Genomic DNA, 16,552 nt, shown 5'->3' with positions numbered 1-16,552 from the left:
AGAATACGTAACGTTGTTTTAGTTAAATAAAACAATTTGAGTGTCTCTCTGGTGATGTTCTCCTCCTAATACAGCATGGCAAGAAAATCCTCCAAATTTTAATGATTAACCTGTTGAATTGGAGATAGTTCACCTCCCAATGACTTCATAAATATCTGCTTCAATTACCTTTGGTAAATGAAATAACCAAACAATCATTCATTTTCTGATATAGCTATAAAACTAATCTGAAAAGTTTTCAAAATAAATCACTTTAAAAATGTATAGTGTGTACCTTCTAAAAATGAAATACATCTATCTCGGAGTTGTGAAAAATATGTATTAAGGTTACAACAACCAACAAGAATGCACTTTTATGTAGAAATCCATGATTAAATTGAGTCTTTCTGACTAGTGATTTAAACCATGATTTAAATCAAATCCACCCTGTTGGGAGCAGGTATGAAAAAGTTATTCTGGGGGGAAATAAATGATCATCAAACCTCAGCCCTCACTAAAAGATACCATACTGCTGAGGTGTAGCATGTAGATATACACAAATGATCATAAGTAACCAGTGAAAGGAAAACACATTTAACTATTTCCTGTTTTTAGATGGTGAATTTACATTTCTTTACAATGGTGTTATTTAAACCCTAGAGAGATACAGCTGGGTCTTCGAAGCAGCAAAATATGTGTCCGGCTCTCTCACTGGCAGGGCTGCTGTGACATTTTCTTCAGGACGATGTGAATACGAGCACAGTGAGAAGAGTAGTGATTGAGGGAACACTATGAACCCTCTATTGTTGGATCACCCCTGCATTTATAAATAAGAAGCAGTGGTAGGCCTTAGTTTGATATACAGCAGAGAGGCTAACAGAGGGAGTTTGCCTGGGAGTTCTCCCGGGGAGAGCCCACTGAGGCTTACATCTTGCCGGCTTCTCTGAGTAGTTACTACAACTCCTGACGAAGCTCATAGAAGGAAAGTAATATGGATTGGGAGTGTTCAGCTGTTGTGACCGTCACTGGATGTGCCATGTTTGTCTTTCTTCCACAGTACAGAAGCGACTTTGTCTGGGGCACAGGTCACTTGCTGGAGGATTCTCTGCTCCTTAAAGTCTTTAAACCACGATTTGAGGACTTCAATAGCTCAGACATAGGTGAGAGGTTTTTCGCAGGAGTGGGTGGGTGACATTCTGTGGCCTGCATTCTGCAGGAGGTCAGACTAGATGCTCATAATGGATCCTTCTGACCTTAGCATCTATGAATCTATGAAAGTGCAAACTGGTCTCCAAATTGGAAGAGAAGGTTCAAGGTCTGGAGCTACAGGTATCGGCCCTGCATTGCATAAGAGAAACTGAAGATTTCCTGGACAGATGTCAGGATATGCTTCTACGGACACAACGTACTGAAGATTCAGAGTAGGCTGCACTGCGGGGACAGGACGACGGTGAAGAAATTTGGCAGCATGTGACCTCCAGAAGAAGAAAGGGGAGCGTCCATGTACCAGCAACGCAGACACAGGTAAGTAACTGTTTTCATGTTCTCTCCACAGGTACTAATGCGGAGAGTAGACTAGATGATACTTCTGAGGGAAGGGATCAGAAGGAGACTCCGCTGATTGGAAGGCATGAGATGCACTGTCCTAGGGTTGCGGGTTCCACGACCACCGCTCCCAAGAGAAGGAGGCGGGTGGTGGTGTTTGGGGACTCTCTCCTAAGGGGGACTGAGTCATCTATCTGCCGCCCTGACCGGGAAAACCAAGAAGTCTGCTGCTTGCCAGGAGCTAGGATTCACGATGTGATGGAGAGACTGCTGAGACTCATCAAGCCCTCGGATCGCCACCCCTCCTGCTTCTCCACGTGGGCACCAATGATACTGCCAAGAATGACCTTAAGTGGATCACTGCAGAGTATGTGGCTCTGGGAAGAAGGATAAAGGAGCTTGAGGTGCAAGTGGTGTTCTTGTCCATCCTCCCTGTTGAAGGAAAAAGCCTAGGTAAAGACCGTCGAATCGTGGAAGTCAACCAATGGCTACGCAGGTGGTGTCGGAGAGAAAGCTTTGGATTCTTTGACCATGGGATGGTGTTCCAAGAAGGAGGAGTGCTCAGCAGAGATGGGCTCCACTGAACGAAGAGAGGGAAGAGCATTTTCGCAAGCAGGCTGGCTAACCTCATGAGGACGGCTTTAAACTAGGTTCAACGGGGGAAGGAGACCAAAGCCCTGAGGTAATTGACGAAGCGGGATACCGGGAGGAAGCACGAGCAGGAGCACGTGAGAGGGGAGGGCTCCTGCCTCATACTGAGAAAGAGGAACAATCAGCGAGTTATCTCAAGTGCCTATACACAAATGCAAGAAGCCTGGGAAACAAGCAAGGAGAACTGAAAGTCCTGGCACAGTCAAGGAATTATGATGTGATTGGAATAACAGAGACCTGGTGGAATAACTCACATGACTGGAGTACTGTCATGGATGGATATAAACTGTTCAGGAAGGACAGGCAGGGCAGAAAAGGTGAGGGAGTTGCATTGTATGTAAGGAAGCAGTATGACTGCTCAGAGCTCAAGTATGAAACTGCAGAAAAACCTGAGAGTCTCTGGATTAAGTTTAGAAGTGTGAGCAACAAGGGTGAGGTCGTGGTGGGAGTCTACTATAGACCACCAGACCAGGGGGATGAGGTGGACGAGGCTTTCTTCCGGCAACTCGCAGAAGTTACTAGATCGCAGGCCCTGGTTCTTATGGGAGACTTCAATCACCCTGATATCTGCTGGTAGAGCAATACAGCGGTGCACAGACAATCCAGGAAGTTTTTGGAAAGTGTAGGGGACAATTTCCTGGTGCTAGTGCTGGAGGAACCAACTAGGGGCAGAGCTCTTCTTGACCTGCTGCTCACAAACTGGGAAGAATTAGTAGGGGAAGCTAAAGTGGATGGGAACCTGGGAGGCAGTGACCATGAGATGGTCGAGTTCAGGATCCTGACACAGGGAGGAAAGGAGAGCAGCAGAATACGGACCCTGGACTTCAGAAAAGCAGACTTTGACTCCCTCATGGAACTGATGGGCAGGATCCCCTGAAAGAATAACATGAGGGGGAAAGGAGTCCAGGATGGCTGGCTGTATTTTAAAGAATCCTTATTGAGGTTACAGGGAAAAACTATCCCGATGTGTAGAAAGAATAGCAAATATGGCAGGCGACCAGCTTGGCTTAACAGTGAAATCCTTGCTGATCTTAAACACAAAAAAGAAGCTTACAAGAAGTGGAAGTTTGGACAAATGACCAGGGAGGAGTATAAAAATATTGCTCGGGCATGCAGGAGTGAAATCAGGAAGGCCAAATCACACCTGGAGTTGCAGTTAGCAAGAGATGTTAAGTGTAACAAGCAGGGTTTCTTCAGGTATGTTAGCAACAAGAAGAAAGTCAAGGAAAGTGTGGGCCCCTTACTGAATGAGGGAGGCAACCTAGTGACAGAGGATATGGAAAAAGCTAACGTAGTCAATGCTTTTTTTGCCCCTCTCTTCGCGAACAAGGTCAGCTCCCAGACTACTGCACTGGAGAGCACAGCATGGGGAGGAGGTGACCAGCCCTCTGTGGAGAAAAAAGTGGTTTGGGACTATTTAGAAAAGCTGGACGAGCACAAGTCCATGGGGCCGTATGCGCTGCATCTGAGAGTGCTAAAGGAGTTGGCGGATGTGATTGCAGAGCCATTGGCCATTATCTTTGAAAAATCATGGCGAACGGGGGAAGTCCCGGACAACTGGAAAAAGGCTAATGTAGTGCCCATCTTTAAAAAAGGGAAGGAGGAGGATCCTGGGAACTACAGGCCAGTCAGCCTCACCTCCGTCCCTGGAAAAATCATGGAGCAGGTCCTCAAGGAATCAATTCTGAAGCACTTAGAGGAGAGGAAAGGGATCAGGAACAGTCAGCATGGATTCAGCAAGAGCAAGTCATGCCTGACTAATCCAATTGCCTTCTATGACGATATAACTGGCTCTGTGGATGAGGGGAAATCAGTGGACGTGCTGTTCCTTGACTTTAGCAAAGGTTTTGACACCGTCTCCCACAGTATTCTTGCCAGCAAGTTAAAGAAGTATGGGCTGGATGAATGGACTATAATGATTTAGTTGGGGATTGGTCCTGCTTTGAGCAGGGGGTTGGACTAGATGACCTGAGGTCCCTTCCAACCCTGATATTCTATGATTCTATGATATAGATATATATGTTATAAGGATTTTTTCTTACTTTCTTTCTATCTCATTCTGTCCCTTAACAAACCATATTCCCATTTTGAGCTTACCTCTGTAAGAATTGCAAGGCCAAAGCGCTAATTATCTCAGCCTGTTACGGGGACTGAGTTAAAGTTTGTGTTAGAAAGTGATAAGAATGGCCGTTACAAGACAGAGAGTCTGTACCAAGGCATGATAAGAACTTTGAGAAAACAATGCTGCTCTTTGAAGCAACACTCTGATACTCTCACCCCTTGGGTGCTTTATCATGTCTATGTAGATTTTTGTATAATGACAGAGGGAAAGGGAATTGGATTAAATTGGTTACACCCTGAAAGTCATGAAATTGCATTTGAAATGGAAGAATGATGAGTGTATGGGAGTGAGTGTTTGAAACAGGTAATTGATTGGTTAGGTGATTGTGCCAGCCTACACCTAAGAATTATAACTCCAGTATCGATGGGCCGAAGAGAATGCAGAGTGGAGATAACCGGATGATCCGTGGCGGGCAAAGCAGAATCCACCTGAGCGTATCAAGGAAGGACAGAAGAACTGAAGGTAACACCCAGCCGTCATGAATGTACCATCTGCTGATTAAACTGATTAATGATCATTTTGAATGCAATGTCAGCATGATGAAGCAACCTCCATAGACTTGTATTGGGCCAAAGACCTATAAAGACAGAACCAAGGGACTGGGTTCTTTGAGTCTGGTTCTGCGACCACCCTCCAGGAGCATCGGCTGCGCATCTGACAACAACTTGGCTCCACCCTTGTGTCCAGGCCACCTGGCCAGTGACTTGGCATGAGCAACCTTTAGGCTGGTAACTATAACAACTTTGCAGAACCTGTGTGAATGTTTGTATGAATGAATAGTGATAGTGATTGCATTTGCTAATTTTCTGTTGTATTTATAATAAATGCGGCATTTTGCCTTATCCCTCTTATAAGATCCTATTGGCATTATTTTATTAGTGTAACATAATCTCCCCTTGGCAAAGCTATTTCCCATTCTGCAGCCCCATTTATAGAAGGATGTTTTTATTTTGGGGGAGCAAGAAGCCACATATCTGTTTTTCCTGGACAGGCCGAGAAGACACTCACTTTGCGTGAGCCAAGTTCTAGTAAAACGTCTGAGCAGCTCCACAAAAGGAGCATTTGGAATATTGGGGATCTCACCCTTCAGGAATGTGAGCGTTCGCATGAGAAGACAGAACAGAAGAAAGTTCCCATTCCAGCTTTGGTTGCTGAATGGCAGGATGACCATTATAAGATCTTCCTGGATATTCTATAACAGATTTGAAAGTAGCTATACTTGAACAAAAAAAATTCAAAGAGAAACTGCAGAATTAAAATTCATTTGCAAATTTAACACCTTAATTTGGGCTTGAATAGGGACTGGGAGTGGCTGGCTCACTACAAAAGCAGCTTTGCCTCTCCTGGAATTGACACCTCCTCATCAGTTATTGGGAGTGGACAACATCCACACCGACCGAAGTGGCCCTGTCAACACTGGTTCTCCACTTGTGAGGTAACTCCCTTCTCTTCATGTGTCCGTATATAATGCCTGCATCTGTAATTTTCACGCTATGCATCTGAAGAAGTGCTTTTTTACCCAAGTAAGCTTCTGCCCAAATAAATCTGTTAATCTTTAAGGTGCCACCGGACTCCTTGTCATTATAAGAAGAGCTGCCCATAGTACTACCTTATCATTTTTAACAAGCACCATTTTTAATGAGTAAAAGAAGAAGAGAAAAAGACAGATACGCCATAACATCCAACAAATTTATTAACTGGTCTTTGGGCATTATCTCCTTAGTGTGGTCCTTTTAAATAAGTAGCTAGACCAACAAATTACCACTGAGGTACCAGTGTCATTCCAAACACAGTGAATCAGTTGAACTGAATTCTTGACCTTGCCAGGATTGACATACCTTTCTGGCTACACAGCAGAAAGGAACAAGATTTATTTAAAGGGTAACCATCTTCAATTACTGGGACACAGTCACAAAAAGGGAGGTATTAAAGACTATAAGCAAACAATTTAGCTCATCATAAACATCCATGTGACTGCTACTGTAAGCAATAGCTGGGCTTTCTTTTATGATTCCAGCAATAATGTATGAAAGCCAGCAGCCACTGCCACAAGCAGTGAAGAAGAGCTGGAGAGGAGAGCTAGGGATGCTCAGAGGAAAGCAACTGGAAAATAAAAATACAGAATCATCTGCAATTAACAACTAGCAGCCACTGAAATATTGCCCCCATCCAGCATAAGGAGATGTACAGCACCAAGGTTCAGTACGGATTTTGAAATGCAGCGTGGATTAAATTTCAGAGACAGGAAATGTGTCTTATCACATGGGGATCTTGAAACTGTAGCAATTCATATCCTGTACGCAAGCATGATTTAAAATTCTACAGCTCTCTTGATGTATTTCCCTGGCAAAGATGTTTCAAGCTGAACAATGCAGGAAGCCGCTTTCCTGCACCTATTAGCACGTGACTGCTTTGAAAATGTTCAGGATTCTCTGCCCACCATTCACATTACTCAGCTGTCAAAGTAAAGGGCTCAGATGTATGATGTGAAAATTACATTTTAACGAGGTGTCATATGTGTTTAAAGTTCTTATTCATCACTATACTGCCACATCTTTTAACTGAGACGCAAATGCACTTAATTAGCATATTTTAAGGACAGAGGGTTCACCTTATCTACATTGTAAACCTGCTTAAAAAAAGAGGATAAAGAAGAAGCAGAATAATTTACTGAATTAAATGGTTGCCATCATATGTCAAGAGAGCATATTCCAATATTAAACACAAACCTAGGGTATAAAAGTTTAACATGCATTCTGTGATTTTTTAAATGTCAAAGGTAGATACAATAGTTTAGTACCACATTTCATTGCATACCTGGTAAAACACAGTGCTAATATACAATATATAGAAGTCTACAACACACATGTAGGCATTATATGAATGCTACCTCTTGCCAGATGGGCAAAATTATTTATTAATTTCACATGTTTGTCAGGTACACAGCACTGTAATGGATGGGCTCCTGGACATAACTTAGATCAAGAGAATAAAACATTTCCTCCAAAACAGGAAGCATATATTTCTAAGCCCACTAAAGCAAGCTAATCAGCTGTCCTGAACAGACCAGAATCAGAGTGGAGGGTTTCCAGCTAGGAAACTGACTGCCAAGGAAATTCCAACACTCACAGTTACTAAAAAAAGGCTGAATGAAAACGTGAATCTTGCATCATGTTCTAAAAATAGATATGCTTAGACTCTGACAGATTTCCAGCAGGAGATAATTCTACATACCAGCCAATCTTGCTCCGGGAGGTTTCCCTCTAAGGAGGGCAGGTTTCAGGTGTCACATCTGGGCTCATGAGTGGTCTCTAAGGTAATTTGGTGCTAGACCATTTAGAGTTTGCAGATAGTAATCAACATCAGAAAAAGGATCTGCAATCAGTTTGGATTAGGCAGTACAGTTGTAACATGCTCTTGGTGGCCTCTGTCCTACCTAAAAGGCAAGGCAGCCCCATTCAATAATAATTCAAGCTGCTTAAGGGCCTTCCGAGTTAGCCTGGCTAGAACACTTCACAGAAGCTTGGCTGTTGACTGACAAAGGTGTGGACCACTGCCATGAGCAAAGGAAGCAATCTCCAACCAACTGTGGGCATTTCCATCCACCTCTGTTTCTTGAAGTGCTAGGAGCAGTGGATGAGTCTAGTAAGAGCTTGAGAAAGCAAAGCATTTTAACACCCAGAGAGCTAATGCCCTCGCAACTAAGAGTGAACCCACAACAACTGACACTTCCTCAAAAGGTTTCCCCTGCCAACAAATGTCACCACCATTGTATCCAGGGTGAGCTTAAGGGCTTGTCTTCATTGAAGAGTTAACTCAAGTGCTGCCCCGAACCCAACTCCCACACACAGGCAAGAATCTTTAGCTGGAGTGTGATAGCACTTTAAATTCAAGCCTGCTGGCCCAGCAGGGATCTAGCAACAGCTTGAGTTAGCACAAATCAGCAACTGCTCCCATCATTCAGTGCAGCTCAAAGAGAGTTATTTTGCAGCCTGGCTGCTGTGACTCAAGCTAGGCTAACTGAAGTGTAGATATCTCAAGTTAACTGCAGTGAAGGCATAGCCTAAACCAACCTGTTTTCAGCTCTGCCAAATTAGAGGTAAGCAGAATATATGTTATATTGTTTTACCTGCCCAGAAAACAGAAACTGTACATGTCTTGAGAAATGGATTAAGAAGTTCATTGGTTTGACTGTAGCGGTTCAAAATTGACACCGTGTCCCGCACAGTGTCATATGTAACTAACTTCCTGCAATAATACGACACCAAGAGCCCTACACTCCTTACTGCAAGAGCATACAGGAGAAACTACATTCCCTCCCCCAACTCTCACTAGTGGCAGAAGTCCATCTGTGTCAAAAAGGACTGCATTGGACTAGACCCTGAACCCTGCATATGTATGTCCCAGCATGAATTACACCTAAAATCCAACAGAAAATTCTTCTCTAGAGGGTGAACATATGTTCATGGACAGCTTGCTCTGGTCAAATCATTCTGCTCCCAGTGATACTGGTGTAAATCCAGAATAACGCTGCTGAAGCCAGTGAGATTACTCTGGATTCCCACTGCGGTAACAGAGTGGAACTTGACGCATGGCCTTGAATCCTGACAAGTAACATTAATTATTTCTAATCCCAGCGTTTTGTTATGGGAAGGGCTAGGGCTTAAGGGATCAATTCTGCAGGTCTCAGTCACGCTGAGTAGCATTTACTTACACCAACAGCCTCAAACGTCAGCAGACCAGACGGTAGCTGTCTCTTACAGGGGTACAGAGCAGAGCGAAGGACCCCACGTAATGAGTAGGGGCAATTACAGCTCTGAAGGACTACTCCCCGGTGAGGAGGCAGGGGCAGCTTTGCTGCTGTGGAGAATAAACAGCCCCACCCCCCCAAGTGGGCGTAACTGTCCAAACACCATCCTTGTTTTACTCCAGCAGTACAGCAGGAGACAAGGGTGGGTTTTTTTTAGATGATTTATGCCAGCTGGGTCACCAGATGGTGGTGATCAGAATAAATAGCTCCGGTTAACGTTAGGATCATAAAAGGTACAGGGAAGGGTCTTCATTTCATGTACACCACTCACAATTTTGTCCTCAGCTCAATTCTGGAGCATGATGTTGCAAGCAGTACACCAGAACATGCACACTATTATTTTAGTTGACGTTCTTGGAGCATTTGTTATGGAGAATACTGATGGAAGTGCAGAGTCGTTTTCAATGTTACTTCCACCCAACAGGCAAGGAAACAGACTAGCAGAAGATCTTTGTAAGAAGGGACCAATCCACCGACAGGCACCCATGAAGCGAATGGCCCCTTTAGAGACTGAAGAGCAGGAGGGATAGACCATTTCCTTCTATCCGATATAACCTCCTGGAGATATGCGTTAACAATCAGCTTCATAGGTTTTGTGGACCCTAAGCAGACCTTTCTTCAAAAGATTCCTTTACAGTAATTGAACCCAACTCCCAATAAAATAACAAACAGAGGTAACTCCTTAAAAAGCAGCAATTAATTAGCAATTTTTGAGAAAAATCAATATTCGGTTTCACTCTGTAAAAAGCACTGAACCGGCTGTCTCCAGCTCAATTGAATTTAATTTGACTTTGTTACAGATCTAAGATTTCAATGTGCCCCCTTGTCTACTTCATTAAACCACTATAGAGGGCAAGCTGACACATTCCCATGATCCTTTGCCACTGATCCCCTGTAAGGAGTAAAGGCCTATTGTTTCACTTCAGCAATCACATGTACAAAATATTTTTATGGCAATGCTCTCCAGTGTGTATACAAGCTACATTTGGAGATGTACCTTTCAATTAAAGTCCACAAAAAAGTATTAATTGGGGGGGGAAACGAATTGATGCAATTAAATGACTTATTCCTCTAGACTGTTTTAAGAGAAGGTAAAAAGAATTGCTTATCTCAAAGAAAGCAAAGACTCAAACAACTGTTTGTTTGTTTTTATGTTTGTATGTTTGCACATCTCTGGGGACAGATTCTCAGCTCATGACATTCTTTAACATTTCATTGACTTCATTGCAGCCACGCTGATTTAAACCAGCTGAGGGTCTGCCCCATGGTATTTACAATAAGAGCAACATCTGAGCTATGTTTCACAAAAGTAATGTTCTGGCATGGTCATAAAAGCAAAGGGGATTCATGGATAGAATAAATGCAATGGAACAGGCATCTCCACTGGTGATTCTGATGATCTGAACAGGAACTTAGACATCTGGAGATTGGCTCAGGCTTATCACTGACAATTTATTCCCATTTCCATTTATTTTCAAAGTAGGCTATACAGAAAATGTTCTGTAAACAGTAAAATGTCTCTTTGAAGCAGCTAAGCATTAAGCATGAGGAGAATTAGGCCTTAAGTCATGCACACACACATGCAATCAAAGACAAATATACTTTAACTTCACAGAAAAAACAAACCAGCTTCAGGTTATAGATAATGGAAGCCAAAAGCAAAACTTAGCACAGAACCTTACCTGATCTGCTGTCCAGTGGTCCAAAATCCAAAGAATATTTCACCACATGATAGTTGTTCCATACATAAAGGAGGTTGTCCCTGGGGTTATAATCCACAGCAGCGATGTACTGGTAAGAGTTTGGAAAGGCAACATCCACCAGACTATCCTTGCTTTGGTCAGTATTGTAAATATAGTCTATCTTATTTCCTGTGGCTTCATTGTCGTCATCTTCATACACAGACTTAACCACATATAAAATCCCACAGATCATGAAAGCGTTGGAAGCTGACCTTTTGTCATAGGCTGTATCCCACGTCCCTTCGATCCTTAAGGTGTAAGGGTTTAACTGGCTAATGACAATTTTGCCATTGTTTTGTTCGGTTGCATAGATTACCCATAGCCCGTTCTCATCAACCGCCAGGTCTATGTCAGACTTGCCTCCCCACCTGTAAGGAGAGGTGTCATGGTAATTGGCATTTGCTATGATAGCCTCCCCACTTTTTATTCTTGTCCTCAAGTCAAACTTGACTATATTCCTGGTTCGCTCCTTGTTGAAGAACAAAGCCCCATCGTACACTACAAATCCAGTGCCATCTACCCGGTGAGGGAGTTTATAGGTAGTCGTTGGTCTCCCAGCTATGAAATCATCCTTGGAAGAATACTCCGTCAGGGTGTCCGTTCTGTACGGGGTCCAGGGCATGTAATAAATCTTGTCAGAAGCCTGTAGAGGGTCCTTGCACCAAGCCCCAGACTGATGGTCTGACTCAAATAAATGTTCACTCTGGTATACACCTTTTAGTAGGCCAGGACAAAGAAAAACTGTTGGAGGGGAAGAGAGTTAAACACAAAAAAAGAAAGTTAAAAAGAGCTCTGATGGTTTGGTATTAACTTCTAATAGTTTATAGCTCTGCAGCAGAGTACGATCAGCCCACAACAAATGTAGTCTATTTGCAGATTACCTTCACCACGGGCAGTGTGTGGTCTAGAACAGGACCATATTGATTTTTGCTGCCTTTTCAATTAACATCAGTTCATTTTCTTACTGCCTTTGGAATCTATTTTTACTGGTGTACTTACTTGGACTATTCGCCTTTCTAAACTCTGAAATGAATATGTATTCCCAAAGGGTTTATGGGTTTGTATTTTCAGATTATATTCTACACTATATCTATACCTGCTAAGTGAAGGGGTAAATTTCTGGCGAATTGTTCCACATATTTAGTTTGAACAGTCTGCTGAAGATTGCCCTAGAAATGGAAATTAAAAAAAAGCGCCCATCCTTACAGCCCAGGTGGAATTGAATATTTAAAAGGTACCATGGCAAAGCAGAGGCAAATCCCTCAGCAACTCAAAGGAACACTGAAAGCAAACAGGAAGACAAAAATACCCTTGTATGGGTCATAACTAGCAATAAGATTTTTGAAGCTGCTACAGAACACACAGAACATGCAGTCCACACAATTAAAAATGAACAATGGATGAATACTGAGAGGAGAAAGAAAAGACAGGAAGCGAGGAAGGAAGGAAGAAAGGAAGGAAAAGAATAAAGTTCACTGGAGAGGAACCCAAGATCTAGATTTTAATCAGTTAAAAATGTCCTGTTAAACACAGTAGTATTCAAATTTAAAACATATACCTTCTACGGTTACATGAGAGGAGCATACAGGAACGGTTTGGCTAGCTGTGCTTTGCTGCTCAGACTTCAGAATGGGAATGGAAATGGGACAGGGATCAGCTGGTTCGGTTTGGTTTTAGGGTGATATGTTGCACGGACAGAGGTTAGGAGAAGGCACCGCACATGTGCCTTGCCGATGTAAGAATTAAAGTAACACTTAAATCTGATCTTTGACTGATAAGCTGAAGGAGAACTATGTGCTACAGTCCAGTACACGCAGCGTGGGCCAGAGCACAACCTGGCAAGCAGTGCAACGATTGCAGTATGTGACAGCGAAATACAGTGCAGTCTAGTTTATAATCTCCCTTTGATGCCCAGATTAACTCTTATTCACTGGAGTTATGCATTTGTATTAAGGGAAGAATATACTGCAAATATATGTGTGTTGGCACACTGGGAGTGCTACGGGATATTACAATATAAAAAACAAATTGATGGCGACAAAGTAAATTTCAAGTGCACACCAAGGTCCTAATCCTGCAACTGATCCAGGGGTGGACCCTTGTGCTGATGCAGACTGACATGGAAGAATGACTTAAAGCTACATGAGTTCTGGACACAATACCAAGAGGCAGACTGAACTCTCAGTCAGGTCAATGGGAGTTTTGCCATTGACTTCAATGTGAGTTGGAGGGGGCTCATCACATATTACAATTGAGTCAATGTTCTTGTGTGTGTTATTGCGGTATGAAGATGACCTGAAACACAACAACTGGCCAGGCACAAGTGCCCCATTAGACATTTCTATTAGCATGGGGCTGGTATACGGGGCAGTTGAATTATCACTTCTTGCTTAGAAGTCAACCAATTATTTTCAACAGTGCAGAAGCTGATTAAGCCCCCTGAAAAAAGAGAGAATATGGGAAAAATCACAAATTCAAACGATACACAAAATTTTGGGCCACATCCTCAGCTAGTAGAAACTGATAGAGCTCCGTGGAGCCAATGAAGCTGTGACACTGTTTTACAGTAGCTAATGTACGGGGCACTGTGTCTACAGGGTCTTTTAAAAAAAATAATCATGCTTTTAGAGTAGAAGATTGAGAAAGAAAACTATACCAGTAAATCTTTTCAGCAAAAAATATATATTATCTTGTGAAGTTGAGCAGCAGAGAAACTAAATAAACTTTAACAAAAAAAAAAGTGAGAATTAATGACAAAAGTATTTCAACTAAACGTTAAACTGTTAAATAACTTAGCCTATAAATAAGTAGTATATATAATTTGAAAGGTATTTAATTACCTTTTTGTTCCACTTCTATTGTAGAGAGAGAAGTAAAGAGAGAAAGGAGAAAAGAGAATAGATTAATGGTACTGTATTGGCCAGGTACTTTTCTATACCTCTTCCAAATGAAAGGAAGTATTATTAATTTACTTCAGTTATTGCTATATTTTGTGAATGTTATATATATATATATAAATATGTAAAACATCTTTTCCTCTGATATACACCAGATAAAATACAGGCACATGACTTAGGTGTACTACAGTCTTAAAAGCAATCAGGGCCTGATCCCAAAGTCCATTGAACTCAATCAGAGATCTTTCCATTGCCTTTGGATCACGCTCACAGCATAAAATAAGAGTTTTATTAATTGAAATAGGGTTGAAACAGATTTCTAGATAGAATAAACTATTCAGGATAGGGTCTGTCTTGATATCCATTGCCCAAATCCTGAAAAATCAAATGAACCTGCACAACTTTATCTAGGGGAGTATTTCCACTGGACGTGAGTGGACTGCTCAGGTGAGTAAAGTCACACAGGTCCCTAAGTGTTCACAGGATTTGGGTCTAGGTCTTGTACAGAACCAAGCACGCCATCAGCACTTATAAAATCATCATCATCAAGATGGCCTTCCTCATTAACAACAAAACAACGGGAAGGATTTAAATACACCGCTATTTTAAAATACAAATGTAAATATTCATGGCTGTTAAAATATTAACATGTTACTAATATTAATGTGCTACCGAAAAGCCCATATCCTGTAACATAGATCTATTCTGTTTATCAGGCACTATAGTGCTTTCAATGAGTTTCATCCTTTTTAGCAGACCTGATTCCCTCAGTGCTGGAACAACCTTATTCAGCACATGTGTACACTACTAAAAGGCTTTGGTGCCATAACCTTACAGCCTATCCCAAGAAGAATTTACGGCCTGAGCCAAAATCCATTGAAGTCAATGGAAAGACTCCCATCAACTCAATCTTCTTTGGATCAGGCCCTTGAAGACATAGGCGGTGGGTATCGTAGGCTGGGGGAGGCTGTGCCTCCCCAAACAGCCTGACATGGCCCTGCCCATGCTCTGCCCCCAGGACTTTCTTGCCTACTTCTAGTTCCCTTCCCGCTCTTCTGGAGCACAGTGGCTGGGGAAGAAAGCCTGGTGCCAGTGCTGACAAGGCCTGGAGCTGGGGGCGCTAGGGCTATGGCCATGCCACGCTGCCTGCCCGGTATTGGGGGTGCTGGGAACACGCCACTCACCCAGCGCTCCGGTGGGGGCCCGGGAGGGGGGTACTCTGGGCTCTGGCGGGGGGGGGAGGTGGAGGCAAAGGGGGAGGAGCAAGGGGCTAGCTGCCCCCAACAGCTTGTTCACCCGCCACCCATGCCTGCAGAGCAGATATAGACTTTTCACCCAGAAGTCTTGTGTAGAATCTCGGATGAGATGGATGTCCTACACTTTCTCTTCCACTGCACTGCACTACTCCATTTTATATGCACCATTCCTAAATGTGATGTTGTCTAATTAAAATATAACCATGACAATCATTATTGCTACCACTGTTATATAACTGCAACAAATCTTATACAAAGTATAACACATGACCAGAAAGGCTTAAACAGCTTGCAGGCTAACTAACCCAAAGCCAACCTTTAAAGACATGTTAGAAAGTATGTGAATGGTAATTAGGGCCATTGGATGCTAAATAGGCTAGAACTTTGAAATGCAAACCTGTATTGTTAGAGAATTAGAGGTGATGCTAATTGTATGTGTTTACTTATAGATGCTGGCCATGTAAACAAACAGCTCCTATCTGTCACTATAGCTATTGATTCAGAGATCAAAAGGGGATATTAACATTTAGATGAATCTTGGATGCAATGATGTCATTGTCTATATGTCTCTTTAAAGTTTGTGATAAACTGCTTAATGGATAAATTATCTTATGATAATCCATGCAGTTAATTACCCGTGAGGTTTAGGAAACAGAAGGTTACAGCAAAAGCCTATTGTTCACCCAGGACTCTATGGTCAAGTGGCTGCTAGAAAACTGTATAAAAGACTCTTGGGTCCCAATCCTTTTTATCTCAGATCTACTTAAGCTTCATCAGGGGAAGTTTGAGTCACAAGATTGAGATCCCAGTCCTAAACTGGAACACCCTGAATATGATATTGGACATTGGACTATAACCTATGGACTAAATTCTAAAAGAACTCTTTGCAACTACAAAGCTCACCATCTCTGCTATGAATCTGAATTTCAAGAGTGTAATCATATCTGTATGTATACTGATCTTTTAACCATACTCTCTCTCTCTTTTCTTTTTAAATAAAATTTAGTTTAGTTAATAAGAATTGGCTGTAAGCGTGTACTTGGGTAAGATATGGAATATTCATTAACCTGGGAGGTAATGTGTCCAATTCTTTGGGATTGGTAGAACTTTTTTATATGATGAATAACATTTTCAGTAATCCTCATCATATTTGACTTGGGTGTCTGTGTTACTTTAAGGGAACTATGTTCTAGGCAATCAGTGAGGTAATAAAGAAGCTGTTTTATGCTGGCTTGGTAAATCTACATATTGGAATGTCCACCAGCTTCGGGGAATGCCTGCCCTGTTCTTTGCAGTTCACCCTAATTGAGTGACCTCAGTTGGCTCCCACGGGACTCTGGTCACAGTCACCCTCGCACAGAATCAGCAGATAGCGGGCCCCTTTCCTCTCCTTAAGACCACAATACAGGCAGGGATTTTAACATTCAGCTCTCAAACTGCTGTTGTCACCAGGTAAACTTGATGTTCCTACCGTAGATGAGGCACTGATCTATTTCCTGTCTGCCCTCCTGCTTGTGTCATGAGGTGGCACTGTATTAGGTCACTAGTTG

The 16,552-nt window shown here is 42.5% G+C and overlaps 1 protein-coding gene across 19 annotated transcripts in view; it reads right to left on the bottom strand.

Moving 5' to 3' along the window:
• Positions 1 to 16,552, bottom strand: part of ADGRL3 (adhesion G protein-coupled receptor L3) — an 815,007-nt gene that overhangs the window by 306,229 nt on the left and 492,226 nt on the right. For all 19 annotated transcript variants that reach the window (XM_084625891.1, XM_084625888.1, XM_084625889.1 and 16 more), the window contains exon 6: positions 10,790 to 11,590. In XM_084625891.1, coding sequence (XP_084482017.1) covers positions 10,790 to 11,590 — 801 coding nt within the window. The remainder of the gene's footprint in view (positions 1 to 10,789; positions 11,591 to 16,552) is intronic.

Source organism: Lepidochelys olivacea, assembly GCF_965140295.1.
Source record: "Lepidochelys olivacea isolate rLepOli2 genome assembly, chromosome: 4".
NCBI lineage: Eukaryota > Metazoa > Chordata > Testudines > Cheloniidae > Lepidochelys > Lepidochelys olivacea.
The sequence above is the reverse complement of the archived record's forward strand: the minus strand, read 5'-3'. Positions and strand labels throughout refer to the sequence as shown.